This window comes from Alosa alosa, chromosome 21 (assembly GCF_017589495.1).
Source record: "Alosa alosa isolate M-15738 ecotype Scorff River chromosome 21, AALO_Geno_1.1, whole genome shotgun sequence".
In the NCBI taxonomy this organism is placed as follows: Eukaryota; Metazoa; Chordata; class Actinopteri; order Clupeiformes; family Clupeidae; genus Alosa; species Alosa alosa.
Window position 1 is genome coordinate 10,901,068 of NC_063209.1, and position 27,227 is coordinate 10,928,294.

The window sequence follows — 27,227 nt, forward strand, 5'->3', positions numbered from 1 at the left end:
CCCCCACCATCACTGGATAATGCACCCCTCCCCCACACGGTGATCACAAACAATGAGGCGACAACGACCTCAGTCAAGAGCCATCAGACACACAGATCCCAGATGCACCCCTCCCCTCCCCTTACACCCCCCCATCGTCACAGCAACTCAAGTGAGCGCTAAACTAAAGAAACTGCACACAGGTAAGGCAGCGGGGCCTGACAGACTGTGTCCAAGGCTACTCAAGGCCTGTGCTGCTGAGCTGGGGGAGCCACTGAAGCACATCTTTAATCTGAGTCTACACCTTGGACAAGTTCCAACACTGTGGAAGACATCATGTCTCACCCCTGTCCCTAAAAAGCCACATCCTAGTGAGCTTAATGACTACAGACCTGTCACTCTAACATCACATGTGATGAAGACAATAGAGCGATTCGTCTTAGGTATGCTCAGATCCCAGGTACGCCATGCACTCAGGGGCGTAGATTTGCGCGGGGACCGAAGGACGTGTCCACACCAATGTCAAATTAAGACTGAAATGTCCCCACCAATATTCAGGTTGAAATGGGGAAAGCGCTCACATGCGCTACACAAAGAGTTAAATCATTTCTCACTTCAGTGCTCACGGATCATCTCATTTACAGATCGTGTAATGTGCAGTAGCCTATAAGGGTAAATCGCGCTGATTTGAAGTTACCTATAATAACTACCAGTGCCGCAGTCTCCTGCGCAGCATGCAGCGCTTCAGCTTTACTTCACAAGGCATATGAAGTGCGTCCAAATTTACCCATTCTTCTCTGTTGAACTCCTCGAGAAGTAGGCTACTCATTACACATGTGTCACATGGAAGAGCCTTTTCTCAGCTTTTAAATGGTGCTAGCTAGCCACTATTTGCGGTGATAAACAGTTCGCGAGAAAAATAACTTCTAGATTTAATAATTATTCTCTGCGCCCATCTCCACACCCATTCGTCTTGGTGGAATATCGTAGGCCTACACACTCTTCACGCAACACATGACAAACCATATCAGAATGAACAGCAGACCTTACTGAACACAACGGTGTAATGCATTCTCGTGTATAGTTAGCTGTTCCAGAGTAATCCGGTTTTGAAATAAATTGTAGCAAAATTCAACATGGTCTTTCGGCTTTAAGCATTTCTTAAAAAACTGAGCTGTGCTTACATCACCTAGATATCTGTAAATATTAGAATCAGAGAATATACAGGCAGCTCACGGTTAAGAGTTTGTCAATGTAGCCTTAATGATTTCTTTTTTACAAAATGCTAAGCATGCATGTATTTAAGGTTCTTAAAACTGAGCTGTGCTTAAATGGGACAATGATTTCATAACAGACCAAATAGAAAATAAATGTTAAATGTTAAATATAGCCTACATATCTATACATATTAAAATCAGATTATGTAGGCTACACAGTATTGTTAAATCAAGTTGGACAGTAGCATATCTTAATCATGGATAGTAGTTGGACAGTAGCACATTTTAATAATTTTATATATCTATAGTGGCTGGTGAAAGAGTTGAGTTTGGTGGTGATGGTGGGTGGGTGGGTGGGGGGGGGGGTTAGTGTGTCCCCACCAAAGCTCAGACCAAACCTACACCCTTGCATGCACTAGACCCGTTACAGTTTGCATACCAGGAGAAAGTGGGCGTGGACGATGCCATCACTTATCTTCTACACAGGACACATTCTCACCTGGACAAGTGGAAAAGTGCTGTGAGGATCATGTTCTTTGATTTCTCAAGTGCTTTTAACACCATCCAACCCCTCAGACTGGGAGACAAGCTCTTGCAGATGGGTGTGGACGCTCACCTGGTAACCTGGATCACAGATTACCTGACGGAGCGACCACAGTTCGTCAGACTGAAGAACTGTCTCTCTGACACTGTGATCAGCAGCACCGGTGCGCCACAGGGAACTGTGCTCTCTCCAGTCCTGTTCACTTTGTACACATCTGACTTCCACTACAACACTGAGTCATGCCACATGCAGAAGTTTTCTGACGACACTGCAGGCTGACGACACTGCACTCTACAAGAAAAGGCAGAGCAGCTGTTCTACCAGTCTGTGGTTGCCAGCATCCTCTTCTATGCAGTGGTATGTTGGGGAGGAAGCACAAAGAAGAAGGATGCGGGGCGATTTGGCAGGCTGGTAAGGAAAGCTGGCTCTGTAGTGGGAGCTGAACTGGAGTGCATCACTTCAATATCTGACAAAAGGACCCTGAACAAACTGATCAACATCTTGGACAATGAGTGTCATCCACTCCACAGCACTATTGTTAAGCAGAAGAGCCTGATCAGCTGGAGACTTCGCTCACTGCCTTGCACAACAGACAGACTGAGGAAGTCATTCATCCCCAGGGCCATTGAACTGTTTAATGCATCACTTAAGGGAAGAGGAGAAATAGACTTCTCCGCATAGTCTGTCTGCCTCTTCACCACCTCCAATGTCTTGAACTGTCTGTCCACTAGTCACTTTACATTTGTCTTCTGCCTCACTGTTTGCGTGCTGTATTAGCACATAGGCACAACCCCTCCCTCCATGCCACATACATTTCTTAATATAGTTATTTATATATAGCTATATAGACTTTATTCTTGCACTGTTGCACCGTTTGACTTACTCATTTGCACGATCACCATGACACTCACAGAGCACCTTACCTTACTATGCACACTCATTCACAAAGAGCACCTTACCTTACCTTATGCACTGAGAACCACAGGCTCAGTCCCTGCTTCAGTCATTGCAAGCGCACCTGATTGATTATTCACCCACTATGTGGATACTGTTTTTTATAATTGATTTTGATTAAGTTTTATTAAGTATAATTAATATTCTTTATCTTCTACAGTCCTTATTGCTTACTTGTGTTTTTTATATTATATACTTTTAATTACTTTTTCTGCTGTTATTGAATGTGTGTGTGTGTGTTGTCTGTATGCTACTGTGACCTTGAATTTCCCCTAGGGATCAATAAAGTATTTATATCTATCTATCTATCTATCTATCTATCTATCTATAAAATAGCAATTACCAATTATATTTGACAGTGGACACTATTAATTATTTGATGTGCCACCCCAACATGTGCAATGATGGCTTCATCTGGCCACCTCTGTTAAACTTTTCTGGGGGCGCCACTGCTGCCGATGACCCCCTGCTGCTATATCTTAGGCAGAGAGGGTTTGAAGCAGAGGTAGAAATCAAGGATCTTTGTCTTAAATGGCTTAATACTGCCATCCTCTGGTCGTTTTGGAGAAGGCTGGGCTATTTTCTTTCCTACCAGAGCCCGTTTACGGATTAGACATTCTCTGTTTCCTACTTTGGTCATTGCGTCATTTCTCAGCGACACTATCTGACAAGCATGGCTGGAACTGAAGTGGAGAAGAAACCCACATTGGAAATGGTAAATGTTTACTAAAGTAACCCAGTTTTTTTCTTACAGTAGAAATAACTATTTATACCGCATTTTACATCGGAAGGACAGACAGCAGACTCAACACAACAGCATACTCTTCTTCTCCTTATTGATCACGTTAACGATAGTTCAGATATCGAGGCGGCGAACGAACGTTAGTTGGAAATAACTAATGTTATGCCACTCGGGTTCACTCATTTGCATTAGATTGTAAGCATAACTAACATAGATAGATTGTAAGCATAGCTAACAGTTTATGGTTGGAACAAACGTGGTAGAATTTCTACCTCTACCCACTTCAAGGAACAAATTAGACTTTTATAATGTGCGCTACTGTCTTACCGGTGATAGAGGTCACCCTGTGTACTGTGTGATATCTGTAAGAACTGTATTGTGATAAGTTTAATAACCAAATTAATCAAACTTAGTAGGCCTATCAGCCACATCTAGGCTAGCTATAGTTCACAGTCCTGCATGGACAGCTTGCTGGAATTCTACATTTCTGCACACCTAATCAATCTAAAATAGGGCTAAACGATTTGGGGAATATGTTTTTGCGAATTTCCTCACTGTTGATCTCGCCACTGTACCCCCCTGTGACTGCACCTCCAAGGACGTAGCTGTTCAACACCATGACATTTGAACATGACACCTCACCTCAGTTATCGTCAGACTCATCGGTAAAGGCAACAAGTCAGCATATGGGCGGGAGGTTGAACGGTCGGTGCTCTTGGCCAGTGAGAAGAACAACTTGGAGCTGAATACACTCAAGACTGGAGATGACAGTGGACTTTAGGAAACACCACTCAGCACTGCTCCCCCTTAATAACTAACATCCAATAATTGTGTCAACTGTAGAGAACTACAAGTTCCTGGAAACTACCGTTTCTCAGATATTTTCCCCAAATCGTTCACTAATTCATCACTTCATGTTATTTATAAACACAACTACCTGCTGGGCTGGTGAAGACATTAGGCCTACTGCTTTCTTTTCTTAATTTTAGAGACACATCTTAAGTGGCGTTCCTACTTATTCATCGTTCAATACGTATAAAGACTTTAATGGGCCTATGTTCACTGATGGTAATTACATGTCCTAAAATTATAGTAATTATCATTGTGTCAAAGAACCTGCAATTATAGTGTTGTTTTGTCTACACACAGGCTTATCACCACTAACATTAACACTGCATCCTAAACACTGATTTTAACAAAAAGTTAACCAACACAAGAGGAGTTACATGCCTTTTTGTAGAACACGCCGTCAAGAAACCTGAACGTGATTTGCATAAAACATACTGGCTGGATATAGGCCCCACAACAAAACTCATTTTATGTTCAAAGGTAGTTTATTTATTGATTTATTTATTTATTTTATTTAGTCTATAACCTTAGAGATGCATACATGGCTTGTCCAAGTATTTTCATTTGAGTTTGAAAAGCCTATGTCAAAGATCCTTGATTACTACCTCCGCTTTAACCCTTTCTGCCTATATGATAATAAATTAAGTAATTCCTTTGAGTGATCAGTGTAACTGTATTCTGACTACCACCACGTTAGATTGTAACTGTATTTAAATACAGTTACTCATATTTTGCATTTTAAATACGTAATCCCATTACAATTGTTCAGTTACTTCCCAACACTGACTATATTTTTATCGCTTTCATCACAAGGTGAAAATAGATTCAGTGATATGTAATAGTACTTTTTTTATGAGTTGGCTGATAGGACTGCTTTCTTTTTTTCTCTCTTTTTTCTCAATATTTTCTTTCTGAGAAAATGTCCTCAGAGTTAGGCTAGTCTTACCGGAAAGCACGGGTCATTTTGGGGGGGCATGTGAGGGCTTTGTTGAGCCAGAACAAATGAAAGGATATCCTCTGTTGCGTGCTTGATTCAAGAGTGAGGCAGTTTCTTTTACACTTACTTATGCTTAATTCTCACTTGTTACATTTCAAAGACATTTTGAGGGTGTGTAAGGGGTTCTAAATGTAGTTTATTCAAGTATTTTATGCATTACCATTAGGAAACCATTTGAGAGAGAAACAGGAGTATCTTTGTAATAAGCCAACAAGGGAGGGTGATGTGATGGATAAAAAGAACTCTTCAACTGAAAGTGAAAGGTCATATCTTCTCTTTTCCCTCCCTTTGGCACACCCTGTTCAAATTGGCATGGTTAGCAACAGTTAGCAGTGTTTTCATGATGAACTCCCTGCTATTGGAGAGATCCTATCTCCCCTCTCCCATCTCCACCCCCTGCCTTAACACACACACACACGCACACAGACGTCTCCCTATGTAGTTTATCAGAACGGCTTACCCCGCTGTGTCAACAGATCCTTCCCCTCCTCAGTGTGACGCTGAAAGTGCCCCTTTCCTATTATGATCCTGTGTGTTCTCTTATGCTCCGGCGGTCCCTCCACCCCTCAGGGCTCCACTGCCGCAAATAGCCGCTTCCTCCTGCTGATCTCAGCATGGTTTTCCAAAAAAGACCCCCCCACACACACACACACACACACACACACACATACACAAACTTTTATCAGGGCCAAGTGGTGGTTCATGGTTTTTATCTGATCCAACTGTTCTGTTGTACTTATTGTGTGTGTGTGTGTGTTAGTGTGTTGGTAAGGGGACATTCTGACGTTTTTCTTGTTCCTATGGGAAAATCTATTCAGGTCATATGTCAAGGAGTGTGGAGCCTTGTCCCTCTTTCTTGATAATGTCTCTTGAGAACAAACACGCATGCAGGCTGACAGTGTGTGTGTGTCTTTTGCAGGTCCAGGCGGATGGGGCTGATGAGGGTTGTGTGACGTTTGTTCTGCATGAAGAGGACCACACACTGGGCAACTCCCTCAGATACATGATCATGAAGAAGTGAGTTGCCACACACACTTATGCTCCAGCCAAAGATCCTTGCCTGTTCATATTATTATTTCACTGCATCCTTTATCAAACCTGGACCAAGGAATCCAGTATTTACGTTGGTCAAATATTTAATAATATTTGTTTATTATTAGTCTTAATAATTAAGCAATAAGCCCTAGGTTACACTGATTATAGAACAGATGCGCTAGCGCATAATAATCAGTGTAACCTACGGACTCGAGTGGCTTACTGCTTTTCTAAAATGGTTTCTACATATATCTGGCAAGATTTCATAAACTAGATGTACCGCATAGCGGTACAAAATATGACTGCCGCTCAGTCCTGTACACCCGTTCCACGAAAATAAATCACACTAATCAATTTGTCTCCATCTTTTAATCCATCCCCTACTCTTGAAACTTTTGTGTATGCTTGTTTGGCATGCCTTTGTGTGTGTGTGCGGCTGCACAGAAAGTAGCTTACTGGTGCTGCAAAGGTGAATAGATTGTAAAATAGCCAAAAAAGTTGTAGCATTGCTATAAAACCTTTAAAATCTCTAAACAATCACAAGTAGGGCAGTTCATCACAGTTCATCCATTGCAACTGGATTGATGAAAGGTCACTTACACCTGTAGGCTACATTGTATTTGTGAAAAGCAGAAGGTATCAGCATAATGTTATATTTGTATTTATTTATTTATTAATGTGGCTGATAGGCCTACTAAGTTTGATTAATTTGGTTATTAAACTTATCACAATACAGTTCTTACAGATATCACACAGTACACAGGGTGACCTCTATCACCGGTAAGACAGTAGCGCACATTATAAAAGTCTAATTTGTTCCTTGAAGTGGGTAGAGGTAGAAATTCTACCACGTTTGTTCCAACCATAAACTGTTAGCTATGCTTACAATCTATCTATGTTAGTTATGCTTACAATCTAATGCAATTAGAATTGTAATCTGTCAGTTCCATGCAGTTTTCAACAGCTATCAAAAAGAAAGGTCATTTTTGGATGGATGGATTTTTTGTGAATGTTTCTTCTTCTACATAAGATTTTAGTCATCTTTAGTTCATGTGATACTTTATTGTCAATGCACAAATTAAGTACCAGTAGTCTGAAACGAAATGCAGTTTTACATCTAACCAGTGGTGCAAATAACTGACATGTCCAAATGGGCCTTCATGAAATGCGTCGCTAGACTGTTCATACACATTTTAACGGGCCAAGTTGAAGAGCTGTTGTCCGTTATTGTTTGTGCAAATATAGGCTGATTCATGTTCCCTTGCATTGTGTAACTGAGGTCCATGGCTAGTCTGGCTTTCACCAGACCAAGCTCAATCTTTTAAGAAATCAAAAAATAAATCGCCGGCAGATCAGGCTGGGTTCACCAGAAATTGTCAATAGGCTATGCTGGCGACACAAAAAAAATCTCCTTTGGAAACCAATGGCTTACGTCTTACAGTATCAAGCAGACTTAAGCTGCCACATTGTGGCGAAAAGTTGTAATAACATTCACGCAGCTCCGTGAATCACGGAAAGCGCGAATGAAGTAGCCACTTCTAAATGGGACCCACTGCACAGTAGCTTAAGGTCTGTTGCTAAAGCAGCCATAATGAAAGCCATAATGAAGGTGTCATTGTTTGGATACTTCACACACACGTGCTTTTTAATCTCACAGACTACAACTACCAAGCTGGAATCAAAGCACATCGATTCCCCTCTCACACCCAGCACACACTTAAAACAAATAAACAGGCATCTCAGTCTCACGCATGTATAGCCATAGGCAAAACTGCATCGGACCGGTGTAACGTTGGTAAATCATCCATTGCACAGAATGATTTTTGTAGCACGTGCAACAAATAATATTACGATTATGTGTATAGCCCTGCCTTGGATACATCTCTCAAAGTGCACTCTAAAATATTTGGTTTAGATGTAGATCATTACGGGTGCGTTCATTTTGAAAATAGAGTATTGAAGTAGCCTAGTGGGTGTTTGGGAATGAACGTTAGCTCAGATGCTTTTTGAGACTTTTTGTGGTCTTAATGCAACACTTTACAAAGCACTGACAGGGCCACCAAGGACTGTGACCAAATCAACAGCAGAAAAAACTATTCAGCAAGCAGAAATGTCCCAGCCAGGTGTTTGCATCATAGACAGGTTATCTTTCAGGTATATTTTCCATTAGAAAATCGCGTTAGGGAACGTTGTGGCTAACTTACTTGCTTGTTAGCTTGTTAGTAGGCCAGAATGAGATGACAGTCGAAAGATACAATTACAGTGCTGCTATCAATTTGCTTGGAATAACCGCATTTATAGTTTTCTACAAATGCAATCAAATTCAAATGCTACCAATGCTAACGGTAACATTATTGTACCTAGGTCCTATAGCTATTGATATTATAAGATTAACATACCTGCAGTAAAAACCAAGCATGTCCGATAAACATTCTCAGATTTATTTTGGCTTCAAGAAGAAATGAGAATTACATTTCATGTGAAAATCGTCCTATCCTTATTAGACGTTCTCTGCGGTAAACTACAGTCCTTGTAGGAAGCGTCCATTGTTTTTCCAACCCACTTTAGATCTAGTGGACAAACAACTACGTATCGTCAATACTGGAAATGGGGAGGGGTTAGTGGCCCCCGGGGACCAAACAAAATTTTTCCGTAAAAGTCTAGTGGGGCTACATACCCACCAAATTTCATGTGCCCTGGTGTTTCAATGTCCCAGGTATAGGGTTGGGTATCGTTTGAATTTGAACGATTCCGATTCCGATTCCAATTCCGATTTCTTATTTCGATTCCGGTTCCTAACATTTCTCGATTCCAATTTTTTTAAGAGGCAGGGTCAAACATTTTTTAGGGTATTTTAAATGAGCTAGCTAACCAACGGTCTTTCTCAGGGTATCTGCACATTTTCCAAGTGCAAATTTAAAGACTTTTAAGACCTCTTTTAAGACATCTAAATGAAACTTAAGACTATACCACGGCAAAAAGATATATATGATGTTTATGCAATAGTGTTTATTTCCTACTCATTTTAACCCCCACCCCATTTTGGATGTCTACAGAAGTTACCAAATATGTTTTGGCGAAAGAAAAATAATTGTGTGTGAATTACCTTCAAAGCTATAAATGCCCAATTTTAGGGTCTGGGTTGCTTGCTTTTGAAGCTGGCTGTACATATTTGGTTTTGCTTACTGCTGAGGCTGACTGTTTTTCACCTGTGTCTGTAGTAGCCTAGGCTACTTGCTAAAGACATGTGCACTGGACTGGATTCCCTTCAACATTTTTTTCAAAGTTACACTATTTACATATTTTAATAAGCCTACTTTATATAATTTACTATGTGCATCTATTGTCCAATATGCAGCACAGCAAATTAAAGTTAATCCACTACTTTACATTTTGCATACCAGTTGTATCTAAACCAACCAAAGCTTGACTGAAACAGTGTAAAACCATTGACTTGTTTTAAATTAATTAAGAGACAGGTCCTCCTCGCATGATCCTGCTGAAAACTGCTGGTTTCATCTCAAGCACGCACGTATTATGAACGCACATTTTTTTTTTTTATGTAGCCAGTCACATTCAAAAAATATGCGGTTAGTTCACAACTTTTATGGAAAAGTAGGCCTAGCCTACTGGGAACGCTAGCAAGCATGCTGCTGGCAGATATTACAGGTAGGCTATTATAACTTAGACAGATATTTTCTTCCCTAGGCTAGGCCAGCAACACACGCTGGAAAGATGCAAACAGATCAACTTAACAGTATTTCCTCCAGATTGCGGCACTGCACAAAATTTGACCAGCAGTCTTCACGGCCCATAGTTTGTGAAACGATGCTGCGTCCGGAAAGCAACGATTTTTAGATGCCAAAGCTTAACTCCAAAAGGAGAACAAATGAGCGTCCGCTTGAGGCTGCGCCGACAGGGCTTTTAAAATCCATATGTCCGCCTAAATTCAACGTATGGCCAACCTATCGCTCTTTCTACCGCTTTATTCTACCGTGAGGCTTCCTCATTCCACGAGGGCTACCTGTATATCTCTGGCCTCAGCTACACCAATGCAAACGCCAGGCATATTATTTTTGTACATAGGCCTACTGTATTATTACCGTTTTCACACCTTTAACCACACCCGTGAAAAACATCTTCACTTTGCAACCACTACACTTCCTCCCGTAGCCTAATAGCCTAGTCACTTACAATTGTGTTTTAAATACACAAAACTGGATTGAGACATCACTGCTTCTCTTGCACTCGCTGGCGGTCCCATACGCACATTTAATACCTCTCTTTTCAAAAATTCAGTTGTATTTAAGGATCCGCGGGAACCCTGCTTTCTGAATGAAATAGTCTGACCTTCTCTATGAATTTTAATTCTATGAACTATGCGCTTCTTCGTTGGTGTTCAGCCATTTTTTCTTCCGGTCGGTGGACTGGGAATCGAAACTAGGAATCGAAATTTAAACTTTTGAACGATTCTGGGAAAATCGCAAAGATAGTCCCGGTTCCAACCAATACTCGTTATTCGATACCCAAGCCTACCCGGGTATCGTTGACCAAAAATTCAGGAAGTAGATGGAAAAAAAAAAAAAAAAACTTTGACAATCCCTATATGACCGCTTAAGCTAGGGCGGTCATAAATTAAGGTACAGCAACGAGAAATGTAACAATTTCTTCATAGATAATCATTCTTCCGCCAAGAAATATGTTTCCTCCATCATAATGGTTGCCGAGCAATGCCAAGACGCAGTTACTTCAACTTTTGTATCAAGTTGTGGTAGCCCAGTAGCCTGACGAGTCAGATGTAGATGTAGGGTCTGGGAACCAGTGTTGCCACAGTTACCTTGAAAAAGTAATCTGATTACTGATTACTCCTTTAAAAAGTAACTTAGTTACTTTTACTGATTACTTGATTTTAAAAGTAACTAAGTTAGATAATAAGTTACTTTATTAGTTACTTTCAGCAGCTGCCGACAACACCCCCACCGCCTCAACATAAAAATGATAACTGGTTTTGTCAATGCTCACTATACTGGAAGTGTAACAGTAATGCCAACAGAAGTGTAACAGTAATGCCAACAATGTATAGCAGACATCCCAACCTAACCTACTTAGATACTGAAATGCAGATGTTTGTTCAATAATGTCTAGTCAGTACACCAAATAAGGAAGGCCTATTGATAGAAATTGTGATAGTAAAATATGTAGATTTTGGTAGTTTGGCCTTTTCATGTAGCCTTGGCAACTAGCCATCTAGTATAGGCCTGAGTAATATGCAAATGAAATTACACTTGTTAAACTCACCTCAACAAGTCTTTTGCAATCATTTAACCCTCCGTGAGCAATGCTAAAGTCACTGTTACAAACAGTGCAGTGTGCAATACTATCATTATGTTTTACTCTTATGAGACAATTGGGTACACTTTTGTGTAGTCTGATGTGAAATGGGTCTTAAATGTTCCTTTTTGAGGGGCACTGACTCCATGACGCTCCTGTTCCTAGATACACTAACTGAACTGATTAATTAAGTTCGGGAGAAAAGAGATATAAGCCCACCTACCCTGAAAACTGATTGGTTTATTTAGCAAAACAGACCAGGATGCTCTCTGTCTTGGATGCGCTTGCAGGCACACACGCACCACTCCTCTCTCTCCCTCTCCGTTGTGTGCGCGTTAAACTTAGATGCACACGCGATTTGAAGTCCGGTCTGGCTTGCGTGCTCTTGTTCGCTCTAGGTTCCGGTATAGCAAGCCAAGAGTGCCACAATTACGTCTGGTTCTTGCACGTTTTAAGACACAAATGGCGTCAATAACGGCGTTTTTACGCCGCTTTTTACAGCGCGATTAGAGGCGACGCCGTGAAATGCGCCGTAAAATGCGTGAAAATGCGCCGCTTTTTACGCCCTTGTCAAGCTATTCAAGAGTGCCGTATAATACGCCGTTGTATGCATTCATTACGCCGTCTTTTACGCCGTATTTGAGTGCAGCAGTTTACAGAATGAATTATGTGTCACGATAATGTCATTACGTGGACGAAATGCATAATAGAATCACGTAATCAGCTTTGTGACCTGCTACAATAGGCTACATTACGTGAGTCAGCAGTTTACAGAATGAATTATGTGTCACGATAATTTCATTAGGCCTACGTGGACAAAATGCATAGCCAAATAGAATCACGAAATCAGTTTTGTGACCTGCTACAATAGATTTTGTGAGTCAGCAGTTTACGTAATGAATTAGCCTACAGTGGGTCCCATTTAGAAGTGGCCACTTCAATCGCGCCTCCTGTGATTTGATAGAGCTGCGTGAAGTGTATTAGGCCTACACCATTTTGCCACGAGGTGGCTTTGCAACGGCAGTGTGATTGGCAATCCGCGAAAAGCAACTGCAGGCTTTCTCTGTATGATGGTCTAGCATAGCCAGAAATGTTCAAATGGGTGAGCACAGAAAAAAAACGGAAAATGCCAATTTGATTGAACATAAGAGAGGCCTAGATACCTATCATTAAATGTTTGTATGGTGTATGTTATATATGACATAAAAGTGTAATTTAATGAACGCATTTGATCACAGCTGACAAATTACGCAGAAACATTTCCAACTGGACCAAACCAATGCATGATGTAGCCTACTTCGGCGCGTCGCATGATACACAACTGAGACAATAGACTGACCATATTGGATAGCTGCAAAACTTTATCATGTTACATTCATGACATGAAAAGTGGAACTTATTGAACTAATTTCACCATAGCTGACAAATTACGAAGTCGACTAAACATTTTAGCTCCATTCCCGATTTTCAATCACCGCGCATCTCGCACTGTGCGCATGACACAAAGGGACAGAATGGGCACCACAATTTACCCAGATGAGAAGCTTTACTGCAAATTGCTTTTCACTCTTCTTAGAGAACGATTCCAATGTCAAAATGCAACTTACATAAGGATTATACTTTTTGGGTCCTCTCAGTCTTCATATGCAGCAGATCTAACTTGAACGTTATGCTACTCGTTTTAATTGGGAACGAGAGGGAGAGATGGTGGAAGTTTCCAGTTGGCTTGTCATTAATTGATTTCACCTTTTTAATATAAGAAACATTTAAAAGGAAATCATGAGAGTAACAAAAACAACGCGAGGAGAATGCAGAATTATCCGGTTCACACTAGGCTACTGACCCATTATAAAATGTGAGGGCACTTTGACAGGCTGCACTGTGATTTGGACTGTGAGTGAAAAGCAGTTTGCAGTAAAGCTTCTCTGGCTAAATTGTGGTGCCCCTTCTGTCCCTTTGGTGCCGTCGCGCAGTCGCGATGCTGCGGTAGCGCGGCACTGGACACTTCAGGTGCGTTAGTTAGGCTACAAGTAAACACGGCCGATGAGCTGTGATTGAAAATCGGTAATGGAGCTGTCCCTGACGGGACAAATCAAAATCACCCAAAATACGGGATGTCCCGCACAATTCGGGACTGTTGGCAACCTTACTAGACCAACCTCGTGACATAGCCTACCCATGCCATCTATATGCCTGCATAGAGGAATTTATTGGCCGTTTTCAACCCCTTTATCGTGAGAGAGATGCTCAACAATTTGTTTTTGTTTTAAGTTATCCATTGTTGAAAAGCATCCCTTTTAAAACGCGCATCTTTTTTTTTATCTCGCTCTGTCGGAGCCTGCCCAGTTTTCTCTGCATGCCGACTTGTGCCTCCACTTCGCCCAAAATGCTTGATTGTATTGCATTTTCCATATTTTCAGCTAAATTTCCATGCACATCAGCACTTTTGTTCAGTGAATGTTTTGTAAATTGCTTTACAATTACCGTCGGACATCACACATTTACAGCAACTGGAGGCTGTAGGCGAATTCACATTTAAAAAATGACTGCAAAACAAAATTAAGCGGGATTCGAACGTCCATTCAATAGCCTCCGTGGGCTATAGTGCATTAGGCCTATCCTACACTAACATTGCTGAGTTTTACGAGTCATTGATGTAATCAACCACTACGATGTGGTTCAGCAAAACGAATGATAAATACGATGTGGTTCAGCAAAACGAATGATAAATGGTGTGGTTCAGCGAAACAAAGATTACGAGTAGGCTATATAAAATAGGCTAGACGAAACAATGCATGGCAGACACATTTAGAATGACAGCAAAGTGCATTAGGCTACCCAAACAAAATGCATGGTAAACTACATACATAGGCTTGCAACATGAAGATCTGTGCTGTATTGGTATAGTCTGTTTCGGCGAAAGCAGTTCAAATTTACTGTCAGTGGGAGGGGCCGAGTGGGGAGAAATTATCATAGGAAAACGCTGTCTTTTTGTGCACACAAATACGGCGTAAAAGATGGCGTAATGAATGCATATAACTGCGTTTTATATGGCACTCTTGATTAGCTTCTGAACGCTGTCTTTGACGCCGCTTTGTGCACACAAATACGGCGTAAAAGACTGCGTAATGAATGCATACAACGGCGTATTATACGGATTTATTATCACGCATTTTACGGCGCATTTCACAGCGTCACCTTTAATCGCGCCGTAAAAAGCGGCGTAGAAACTGTAAAAACGCCGTTATTGACGCCGTTGTGTCTTAAAACGTGCAAGAACCAGACGTAATTCTGGCACTCTTGGCTTGCCATATTCCGGGAGATTTTATGTCATTTGCGGGCGTCAGGATATCAATATGTGGGAGACTCCCAAAACTTCGGGAGACTTGGGATGTCTAGCTAGACAGCACTTTGTCGCCAGCACAGAATGTACAACGTTGTCATGTTTAGCTGACACAAATTCAAAATAATGACTATAGATAAAACGTGCATCTCTCTCCTCCCTCCATTGTTGCTTACGTTTGTGTCGCTGCGTGGTTTTACACGTGAGTTGTCCTCATGCTGAAAAGGTTGGCATACATGACGTTAATCCCCGAGACAAGAAGAAAGCAAAGAATCTATCTTTTTACCAAGGAAAAAAACAAAAATAGTAACGCAGAGCGATTTAGATAAGTAACTTTAATCTGATTACTGGGTTGTAAATAGAAGCGCGTTAGATTACTCGTTACCGAAAAAAGTGGTCAAAATACGCGTTACTGGCATCACTGCTGGGAATTTACCATTCGCAGTGCTCAATCCGAGGGGCGGGATAAACGGTTGTTTTTCAAATTCCCTCTGCGGTCAAGGGTATGTCTGTGCTTGTTATACAACGGCATCGAACGTGATTCAGCCAATCATTATAAAGGACCGGAACTATCCTTTTTAGAACTAGAAGTTTAGCACATCAGAACAATTCACATTATTTTCTTGACTCTGAAAAGGTTTTGACTCCTAATAATCCCAATTAATCTCCCAATGAATTCACTAATAGCAACCTATACATGTTTATTTACATATATGAATGAAAAAACATGAATTCTTTAACATTGCAATATATGTTTATTGCTCTTAAGATTCCAAAATAAAAGACTATACAAGTGCAAAGTAATGCATTCTTAGTCAGAGGTAGCATTCAATAAAGTTCAGTAGTGTATGTCTATTTGAGTGCCTGTCATTTTAAGACGTTCGTGTGGGAATCCTTGCAATAGAGCATCACAGTCCCGCCCACAGGAGTTTCCGGAAGTAAGAATTCAATGCAATTTCTCCATTGACAATTCGGGTATAAGCCATAAAAACTTAACTCCACATGGTAGACTCAAAACCAGCTACGGCTGTACTAAGCAATTGTGTATGCTCATATAGACGCCAAAAGTTCACGGGGCACTAACCTCGTTTTGAGATAAATGTATTTTATTCGCGATGTCTTGGATAAGTACTTCATTACCCACAATCCTGAACAATCCCACAGTGATGCCTCTGATTGGTGGAAAGGCCGTTAAGGTCATAGTTTGAAACTTTATCAGCGAAAATTATTGACAAAGATGGCGGAGTCTTTTACTGCCTATGGCGAAAATCTTAATGTGAATAAAAACTTTCTAGACGAACATTGGTACTTGTATCAACAAGGATTGTGGTTTATATGTCACACGAACTTACTTTTCAGGTAGCCGATAGGCTAATCATTAGCCTTTCAGACATTAGAATGTCATTATAACGCTGCTGACATTAGACTACATGCTGCAATACAGGTATGAAATATATTATGTTTTAGTGACCTTGTTGTTTCTATGAACATGAATTGTTGTTTATATGAAACATCAACTTAGTCGAGGCATAAAAAGCCCTGTATATCCCCATTAAGAACTTAAACCTTTGAACTAGCTAGCTAGCTGATAGCAAAGCTGGATGCTACCACCGGGTAGACACTGCAGTAAAATGGTTAGCAAACCTTCCATGCCCCCGTGAATATTTCAGTTTCAAGGACGAAATCAAGAGTGTCCAAAGGGGTGAAAACCAGTTTAAACGGGTCACATTATTGACTTGTGTGTCGAGGGTCAGCTTGTGGGTTTTGTATGGGCCAGCATGAGGGACAAGACCTATCAAACCTACGAAGTTGTGTGGTGAGTTTTGCAGGGAGGTTGGTAATGCTAGTTAACATTAGCTAGGCTACTGTAGCCTTCATACTGTACGAGCCATATCATCAATCATTAACCTAGAAATACTTCTTCGTACATTTAATGAACATTTTGTGTAATAATTCACAGCAAGTTAATAAACTGAATATGGTTGTCCAGACCATGCATCAGGATGGCAGTCAGATACGAAGCACTGCACGATGTTGCTAATGTTAACGTTAACCGCTTTCACACACACGATATAAAATACACGATGGTAAATATAACATTCAATACCAAAACACTATTATTTACACGATTACTCCTGAAATAACTGCTATTAACTACATAAAAATCATTGTTTGGAGGAAAGGGTTCGCGTGCTGTCGCCGGTTGGAAATGATTTTGCGCTGGTTCGTGCTGCTTATATATTTTTCAGTGAGGCGCGGTGGTTTATGGGATGAGTAGTTTCTTCGCTCGGAAATGAAAATATGTACACAGTCTTGTACCTTTGACTTTTTTTGGACTTTCTCTTCGTTTTTTCACTCGAAATGATATGTTGTATGCTTATGAGTTACGCTGTAGCTGATTAGCCTAACACATGCTCTAAAACTCTTCAGATACGGATTTTTCCAAAACGTCAATGGGAGAAATGAATGGGAAATTTACTACCGGAAACTAAGCTCTCTCGGAGGAGGGGCGGGACTGTGATGCTCTATTAACATTAACACAATTAAAAGACTGCTGATGTGTGGATGAAATTCATAACGTAGTTAGTTCAAATAACGGTTCGTACTTCTCCTTTGGACAAGCACTTTTGAGTCTTGGAAAACACTTTTCCATTTACATCGGGATTATGCAAACATTCAGAGTCAATAAAATGAGCCTGAGTAACGAATACAAGCAGCTGCAAGTAAGCTTGCTAAACTTGACATCCAAAAAGTATTCTAACGTTAGCTTTGAAATACTGCTTGATTGCATACTGTAACTGTAACTTAACTTAGTTTAGTCTCCTCAATGTACTATGTACATTGGTAAGATGTGATAAGACCTTAGCAGAGTTTACCTTAACTTTAATGCTGCAGTTTTGAACAAATTTGCGCAGCATGGTCACGATGCTAAGCGGATTTAATAGCAATTTAGCCCACTGTGTTCTATGCAGTGCTTCTATGTGGCAATAACAATCCTTCAACAATCGTGAATAATTTGTTAAATGCACATGCAGAGGAGGAGCAGCAGGCTCGTTACGAGAGAGAGCGGGCGGGGCGAGGAAAGGCTGTGTGAGTAAAAAGTGCAGCTCAAGGAAATTATCTTATCTTTAATTTAAATAGTAGGACTATAACATAGAACATCAATGTCTGGTGGCCGGTTTTGATTTCGTGGTGCCCAGCCACAGATTAGTCAACGTATGGAAAACACTGAAGGTGTAAAATTAAAAATATTTAGCAGCACATGTTATGCTTGACGAATCGACGCTCATATTTTGCGTCGACGTATTTTTTGCGTTGACGTCATCAGTGACGTCGACGCGTTGTCCCAGCCCTATTTTTGACCCGTTGTTGACTTGTTTTTCCTTTGAACTAACATATTGCACTGAACTGCCGAATTCTCATATTTTGTAACAGGAGGATATCCTATAACTATTGTAACTTTGTCCAAAAGCAAAATGGCACCACTATGCTACTGAACATTTCTCACATTTGAAGATCTGTCAAAGATAGCTGGAAGTGTATCAAATCAAAAAGATGTTCCACAGGTTATACTCAACATTAACCCTTGTTACTTTTGATGGTGAAGGCTGCAGAATAGAAAAGTAAAGTCTGATGCAGGTGTAGACAGTGGTGAAGGAGGGCAAGACTGGGAGATGGATAGGATGGAGGAGTGCGGTGTAGCTAACATCTCAACTCTGTGCTCATCTCTGTGCAGTCCGGAAGTGGACTTCTGTGGCTACAGCATCACCCACCCATCGGAGAGCAAGATCAACTTCCGCATCCAGACACGAGGTGTGTGAGCTCTCCCTCTCTTCTCCACCTCCTCTTTTCATTCACTTGTTTTAAGGGCCTGAGATCAAAGCTTCTCGGGTCATCTTTCACTTCAAGAGACAGCAAATTTAATAAAAAAAAAAACTAAAAAAAAAAATTCTGTGTTTCCTGGCCTGACCAGTAGGTCAATTACACATTCCCACAGACATGCCCCCAAAATGTAGCGCTGTAGCTGCCTGGATGCGTTAGCTGCTGGCTGCAGCAACTTGAGCTAGGTAAAACCGATTGATTTTTATTGTTTTTTTCGTACCGACAGTACTCGTTGACCTCGAGAAACAGAGATCTATGTGAAAACTTGCTGGATTTCTCCTTTAAAAACAATCACCTGAGGAACCCCAGTCACTCGCAGGCTGTCTGTTGCAGATCACATCTCAAGAGTGTTTGCAGCCATGACCACAATGGAGTCCCTTCAGTCGATAATCAAGTTGGTTTGGTGTAGTAGTGGCTCTGGGGGTAGGGTTGGGGCCAGTAGGGGCACTGACTGACTTCTGTTATTGACGTTTCCCCCTGATAGGCCAGGCCAGGCTTGTTGGGCCCCAGTCATGCATGTCTAAGTGAGTCCCTCAAGCTGAGGCCATGGAGGGGCAGTCATCTTGTCGTGCAGGGGTTGTCATTATATAAAGTGTCTGATTGGCTGGTAAATTGAATTTTGGCCACAGAAAGGTTGTTAGGCTCCAATTGAATAAGACGGGACCAGTGAGGAATGGGGCCAGGGATCACACTGAGTGTCTGTCTCTTTGTCTGTCTGTCTTGCTGTCTCCATCCCTCCCACTCTCATTCCCTTTTATTTCCTGGCACGCTGTCTCTCCTCTTTCTAATTGTGACACTTTCCAGTCAAACCTCGAAGCCCACTGCCTCGCTGTCTTTGATTGTCTCTGACTTCTCTCTCCCTCCCTTCCTCCCTCCTTTGTCTTTCTCTTGTTCACTATCTTCTGTGATTTTCCCCACACACGCTACTTTTTTCTCTGGGTATATAAGGCCAACTTGAAGGTATTTTCTCTCTTTCTCTCTTGATTTTCCACCTCTCTTCATCTCTCTCTCTCTCTCTCTCTCTCTCTCTCTCAAGCTAAATAAGGTCAGAAATCTTTTACAACGAGAGTTCAAAGGCCTCTCTCTGTCTCTCATACTCGTTGGGAATACAAGGCCAGCAACCTTTAGTAACACAGTGAAGTCCTCACAAACGGGCTGATTGAAGTCTGGTGCTCTGAGCATTAGGCTGCCGGTGGAGAGTTGCCAGGATTCTCTACACCTGCACTCCACTCTCCTGACCTGATACCGACACCCCACCTTCCCTCATTCTTCGCACCAGACCAAAATAAAAACAATGCAATTTATGATGGACACGTTTTATTTTTATACTTAAAAAAAATGGCACTGACAACTGCTGTCATAGTACATGGCCAGTTGAAAAGGTTACACTAGCTCAAGTGTACACTGGAAATCTAGCCAACCAAAACGCTTGGCATGACTAATTCGATCACAGCTGTGCTAAAGGAAAACATTGCAAACATTTCTGGCTTTTTCCAATCAAAGTACATGGAACTGAGACAGCAGCTTAAGTATGGTCACCTGGTGCAATCAAGTTGAGGCGGTTGATCACACACTCGGCTGTCGAGCGCCATTTTTAGATGCTGTCTGACTCATGACTACATCTTAATTTTTTTCCACCCCTGACCATCCCCCACTCCGACTATGCACAGTCTCAAAATCAGATCCAATCAGATTACTTATAGAATGTTTTTCAAAAATTAAATCAGCCCTTGGCTCACCCCCTACTTGCACACACACTCATATTAAATGAAAAGAATAAAAAAAATCCTATTTTGAGAATCAATACTGTAAATTACAGAATGGGCGCACTCCAAAACACGTAACACACTGATTTAGGCCATCAGGCCGAAACGTTTGTTCGTTAACCCCTGTTGCTGAATGGATTAAAAGCAAGAAAAGATTTTTGGAGTGCGACCATTCTGTGATTTTCTGTGAGTTCCCTGGATCACGCACCCACAAGAAAACAAACGAGAACAAACGGGAGAGCGCGGTGTTTGCAAAGAAAAGGAGAATCAATACTCAAAAAAACTGTTCTAACCAGGGTTGTAACAATATACCGGTGTACTGGATCGAATCAATACAAACTGGAATGTCACAGAAGCTAAAATTGTAATCAAGAGGACCAGCTAACAGTGTCAAGAAAGGTCTGGGCAGTAGAGCTACTTTGGTTGAAAATAAATCTGTTCATTAGGCCTACCTTTTGCTGGATGTTCTTTTGCAATGTACCTGCTAATAATTCCCCGTGCTGCAACTCTCGTTGGTAGCTTCTCCAGCTGACTATTAAAACTTCACGACTGTTTAGGCTAACCTACTAATCATATTCACCTGTGCTGCGATTCAAACTTCACAATAGCCTACGGTGCCATTCCCCCAGTGCTGCAACTCTTGCCAGTAATCTTAAACTGACTACAATCAAACTTCATGACTCTACAGTTCACAAATCAGTTCCAATTCTACTACAAACCAGTACCCTCTAATACCCAGTTTTAAAATTCGTTTTGAAAATAATTTATCTTCATTATTTTATCAGGCTTCTTTCATTCACGTTGTATGCATTAATAAGCCTTTTAAGTTTATTTAGGATGTGTGCTAGGCTATGAAATCCGGACATGTCGGGCTGCTAATTGTCTGATGTTGTTCTCTGTAAATATATGAGTGAACTTAGCAAACATGTGGTGCCTAGGCTGAAATTCGGTTTCGCCAGCTGGAAAAAAGTAATTTTGATGTCACACTCGCATGCGCAAGGCCGGGAACGTCGAGTATACCTGGCCTATAAGGTGTTCAGTAGTTACAGAAGACAGAATGTGGAAGAATTGGTTTCATGTGATTTTTTTCCTATTTTGGCAAAGCAAACTTTGAAGAGATTGATATTTTAACTTTACATTTTGCACAAGTGAGTGAGAGTCAGTGGTCACCTCTCTGACTTGGCCCTCGCATCAACTGGCTCACCACAGGGGTGTGTTCTTTCCCCCCTCCTCTACATTCTGTACACCAATGACTATCGCTCTGTGATAACCGACACTTTGTGAAGATTGATGATACGGTTATTGTCAGCTTTACTGAACAACGAGGAAACTTCACACGGTCCGGTTATTTACCACTTTTTAACTTAGTGTCAGGATGCCTTTCTGAACTGAATGCCTCAAAGACTAAGGACATGTGTATTTTATTGACTTTAATGTCACTAACACTGTAAAAAAATTGTATAAATTGTCAGGAAATAGAGGTTGTTAAAGAGCACAATTATTTAGGAACAATTATTGATGACAAGTTGTGTTTTGAGCCAAATACTACTTTGTGGACAAGATCCTGATGACCCTTTTCTATAGGTCTTTTGTTGAGTCAGTTGTCACCTTCTCCTTAATCTGCTGTGAAACAAAAAAAAGGGTTGTTCTCATCAGGTAGTCATATAGTTCTCATCCCTTACAGGCTGAATTTCAGATGTTGCCATCTAGATCACGCTTTAAACTCCCAAAATGCAGAACCTACAGGTATAAACACTCTTGTACCTGCAGCCATTCTGTTTCTTAATTCTATAAAGAACCATAGACCCCCAACTCATTCTTTTGGATATGCTGCGTATTGTTTACTGTTTCAAAGTGTAATTTTTCACAAACAACTTGTGTTTCGAGAAAATGCAGGACATAAACACACATCAAAAAAGCAGAATGACCACAAAGTGTGTGTGTGTGTAAAGTTGAAGAAAGGGAGCTGGAGCACACTGATCACTTGCAGTCTTTTATTTTGTTGCAAACAGACTGTGTGTGTGCGTGTGCGTGTGCGTGCGCGTGCGCGTGCGCGTGTGTGTGCACACACACATCAGTAGAACTGTGTGTGTATACATGTGTGTGTGATTAAGAATGCAGCTGCCTCTTACTTACTGGACGAGATTACACAAAGGACTCTTGACTGCCCCATTGACTGAAACAACCCTGACCCACTTTACCTGACGTGTAAATCATATCTATGTATAACAAGTACGCAACTTGTATATTAACATACTTGAGTGCTTAACCTCTTTTCTGTCTGTCTGCATGTCCACTCCGGGGATCTCTAGGGGGTCTGCCGGCTACAGAGGGTTTGCGCAAGGGCCTGAACGAGCTCTCAGATGTCTGTCAGCATGTCCTCAGCACCTTTCAGGTGAGCCAACATCTCACAGCCATAGAGATTCCCAACACATTGTTGGGAATGGGCATTGTCCTCCATGTTATAAGTTACAAGGTGGACAAGAAATACTCAGAAATATTCAGAGAAACAAAAAGTCATTATCGGAAGGATGTCACAAGTGTTGTATAAAACTATAATTTCTGATTTTGTACTCAGTGAATTAACCCTGTCCTTGCCACAGGTGTCTGGTGGACATCTTTTCGAGGTTTAAGAATTCATGGTACAGTATCTAATTTGAGATCATCTTGACTTGAGCTCAGTCCATACGTATTGAGTTGTGCCTGAGGTTGTGCCAGTAATAGGGCTGGGATAAACGATTATTTTTTAAATGATTAATCTAGCGATTATTTTTATTTTTTCGATGCATCGATTAATCTAACGATTCACTTTTTCGGTCCAATTCGATTTCGATTCGATTATCGATTATCTCCCCATTAATTGACTAATAGCAACTTATACATGTTGATTTACATATCTGAAAAAACATGAATTGCTTAACATTGCAATATATGTTTATTGCTCTTAAAATTCCAAAATAAAAGACTATACAAGTGCAAAGTCATGCATTCTTAGTCAGAGGTAGCATTCAATAAAGTAGTGTATATGTCTAATTGAGTGCCTGTCACTTTAAGACGTTCGTGAGTGAATCCTTGCAATTGTAACACTAACACAGTTAAAAGGCTGCTGATGTCTGGATGCAATTCATAACATAGTTAGTTCAAATAACGGTTCGTAGCCTACTTCTCCTTGGGACAAGCACTTTTGAGTCTTGGAAAACACTTTTCCATTTACATCGGGATTTTGCAAACATTCAGTGTCAGAGTCAATAAAATGAGCCCTGTATGAGTAACGAAATTGACAAGCAACTGTAAGTAAGCATGCTAAATGTTGTGATAAGACCTTAGCAGAGTTTACCTTAACTTTAATGCTGCAGTTTTGAACAAATTTGCGCAGCATGGTCACGATGCTAAGTGGACTTAATAGCAATTTAGCCCGCCGTGTTCTATGCAATGCTTCTATGTGGCAACAGCAATCCTTCAACAATCGTGAATATTTTGTTAAATGCACATGCAGAGGAGGGGCAGCGGGCTCGTTACGAGAGAGAGCGGGCGGGGGCAAGGAAAGGCTGTGTGCGTAAAAAGCAGTACAGCTCAATGAAAGGATTTTATCTCATCTTCGATTTAAATAGTAGGCTACAACATAGAACATCAATGTGTGGTGGCCGATTTTGATTTCGTGCCGCCCAGCCACAGATTAGTCAACATATGGGAACACTGAAGGTGTCAAATTAAAAATATTTAGCGGCACACGTTATGCTTGACAAATCAGCGCGTATATTTTGCGTCAACATAGTTTTTGCGTTGACGTCATCAATTACGTCGACGCGTTGTCCCAGCCCTAGCCAGTAACTTAATTAAATGGTCAGTGAACAACAATTTGTCAATCTTAATGTATAGTCTGGGTTGTTGAGCTGTGATTGAAAATAGTCGGGACATTCTGCCAAAAGTAATTTCAAAATCGCCGGTTGGAAAGCTTCCAGACCCTGCAATGAACACAACTGCTGCATTTCTTTAGTTATTATCCTAAGAATATTGATAACCACATGAATTATTCTCATCACCTTGGCTTGGGACTAGATGGACACAAATTGGTAAATAAAATAGTTGGTTCTACTATCTACATTATTCAGGCCAAACTGGTTCATTAATGGTGTTTGAGTTTGTTTTGTATGGCCATGTGCTTTCATCATTACTGTGCATGCAAGAATTTGTTGCTACCCCACTTATTCATACTTATGCACCCTGTATTTTAATGCAGAACATTTATTTATTTACCATACATTATTCATTCACAAAGAACATTGGTGTCCTTAAAGGTTGGATTCTTCCTCATTTTTTAAATTAAGGCATTAAGATCCATTTCCAAAAGATGATTTTTTTTATTCCTCTTTATAGTCCACTTTAGCATGGGGCTGAATACTTTTTATAGGCACTGTATATAAAATTGCAAGATAGCTGAATTGGGTTTTGGATGCCACTATTTGTGACAGTTTTTTTTATTTAATAATGAGATTTTTGAGCATTTATTTAAATTTAGGTTTAGATTTTAGAATGAAAAACCACATTTCTTGATAGACATATTTTTCATAGCTTGTTTTAGTTCATGTTTAAAGCTAAGGCAATACAGGATATTACCGCAAGGTTCTACAGTATGTAATTGAACATGGCAAGTTTTTTCGGTGTTGTTTTAGATTATATGTCTGTGTGTGATTTTTTTTTTCCAACCATAGAGCTATTAAATACATAAAGAATGGAGCATCAACATAACTTTTGGGTATATTGTGCCAACAGTAGACTTCCAAGACCAACAAGTTTTGTTGTTTTGGTATTCGAGCAGTCATTGCTGGGTTGTCACATAGTTCATTTTTACAGGGTACTGAAAGGTTACAACCTTCTTACGTAAGTAATGCAAACCCTCTAAATGGTCATCCAAAAGATGAAGTGTAATGACCAAAAATAGATTTCAAAGAACTGAAGCTCCAGATTGAATTTGAAAAATGAGGTTATTTAAATTGCTGCCCCAAACAGTGTCCAGCTGCTGCAAGACAGTGGTACTGTGATGTGTGTCTTGTAAATGCACAGGGCTGCAATCTTTGAACAGGTATGCCTGGTGCAAAGCTAATGGATTTATGCATGGAAAAGAGGTCAGTAAGAGAGCGAGAGAAAGAGGGATGGAGGGTGGGAAGGCGATAAGATGGGTAGTCTTATGATCCACTGAAGATAGGCTTCAGAGAGCAAGAGAGAAAAAAACAGTGAGGGGAGTAAAGAAACCCTGAGGGATGGAAGATGAGGACCTGAACTGAAACACTGCAACGGAAAGCAGCTATAATACAGTAGAGAGAGAAGATGTAGAGAGAGTCTGACGAGAGGAAATTAAGATGGAGGGGAGAGTAGACGAGAGCAGAAGAAGAAGGCTGGAGTTGCAGGACCACTACTGATGCCTCCAAGTATCAGTGTGGTCTTAGTGGAATCAAAATGGCACCTCCTAGTCCTCAGTTCTCCATTGCTTGAGCATGAAGCACATGTGAGAGATGTCTGTTTCAGGACCACTGCAACATATAAGACCATTTGAAAAAACTTGGATCAGCACTTAACCCAACTGGTGAGGTGCCCGGAAACTGAAATCGATGCTTAACCTCATGCCATGTTGTGACACATTACTTCATGGTGTGGATTTTATATTATATATATATATATATATTTTTTTTTTTTTTTGGGGTGGCATTTCCTGCAGATCATAGAGGTATAGATGTGCCAGTGCTAAACGACTGACTCTGACTGATGCCTTCCTCCCATTGTTGCTGTTTTCCTGATTGCTGCTGCCCAGGCGCGAGTGCAGGAGTTCAAGGATCAGCAGGATGAGCCGATGGACTGAAAGAACAACTCATCTTTGTGTTACCAGAGTGCCACAAGTCATGTGACCGGTTAAGCGGTGTTGGTCTGCGAGGGATGTGTTTGTGGATCAAACAGTTTTCAGACGGTCAGAAGTGTCAAGGAAGCCTCAGCGACTTGCATTTGATTGTGGCCTCCTTTCCTGTGTTTTGTACAGATTTCTCTTCCTGTTGTTGTACAGTTTGAATCACACCTTCGTTATGTAAAATATTTTTTTTATTAAACAATTCCTCATGTGTTGAAAAGATTGGCGAGAGATTTGATTTATTCGATACCGTGAACAGATCTTGAAGACTGTACCAGGGGCTATAACTTTTCCTCCGACCAGTCCCTAGCCATTTATCTCTCTATCTCCTGTACGTGCCAAAGTTGTGGAAGATACAGGCACTGGAAATGTGTGAAATGGCTGTCTCCAAATGAATCCCATATGTGATTCAGCCAGGACAAATTAATCACAGCAAGTCCCTCTATTAATGCAGGAATATTGAGCAGAAAGGATCACACCTGCAGTTCTGACTTCAAACGAGTTTTGACTCTTTCCAGGAAGGCAGAACCAGGCAATGACAAGGGCCTAGCTGGTTCCAGTGTCTAGTAAAAGTCCTTGGCCTTTGTGGAAATTACACCTTACTCACATTACAGTTTCCTCCTTAGTTCATCCAATCGGTTTGGTCTAAATGTAGACAGCCGCTCATCGGGTTGTTGGACCATATTCTG

The 27,227-nt window shown here is 40.9% G+C and overlaps 1 protein-coding gene across 2 annotated transcripts; it reads left to right on the forward strand.

Moving 5' to 3' along the window:
* Positions 1 to 3,272: 3,272 nt before the first annotated feature.
* Positions 3,273 to 26,760, forward strand: polr1d (RNA polymerase I and III subunit D). 2 transcript variants are annotated; one of them, XM_048231984.1, is made up of 5 exons: positions 3,273 to 3,409; positions 6,202 to 6,299; positions 18,728 to 18,804; positions 22,952 to 23,034; positions 23,243 to 23,411. In XM_048231984.1, the coding sequence occupies exons 1-5, from the start codon at positions 3,368 to 3,370 to the stop codon at positions 23,270 to 23,272; spliced, it is 330 nt and encodes a 109-aa protein (XP_048087941.1). In that variant the 5' UTR covers positions 3,273 to 3,367; the 3' UTR covers positions 23,273 to 23,411. The 2 variants fall into 2 exon arrangements, with proteins under 2 accessions (XP_048087941.1, XP_048087940.1); XM_048231983.1 differs by lacking the exon at positions 23,243 to 23,411 and adding an exon at positions 26,449 to 26,760 and having other exon boundaries at positions 3,306 to 3,409.
* The last annotated feature ends 467 nt before the right edge of the window (positions 26,761 to 27,227 follow it).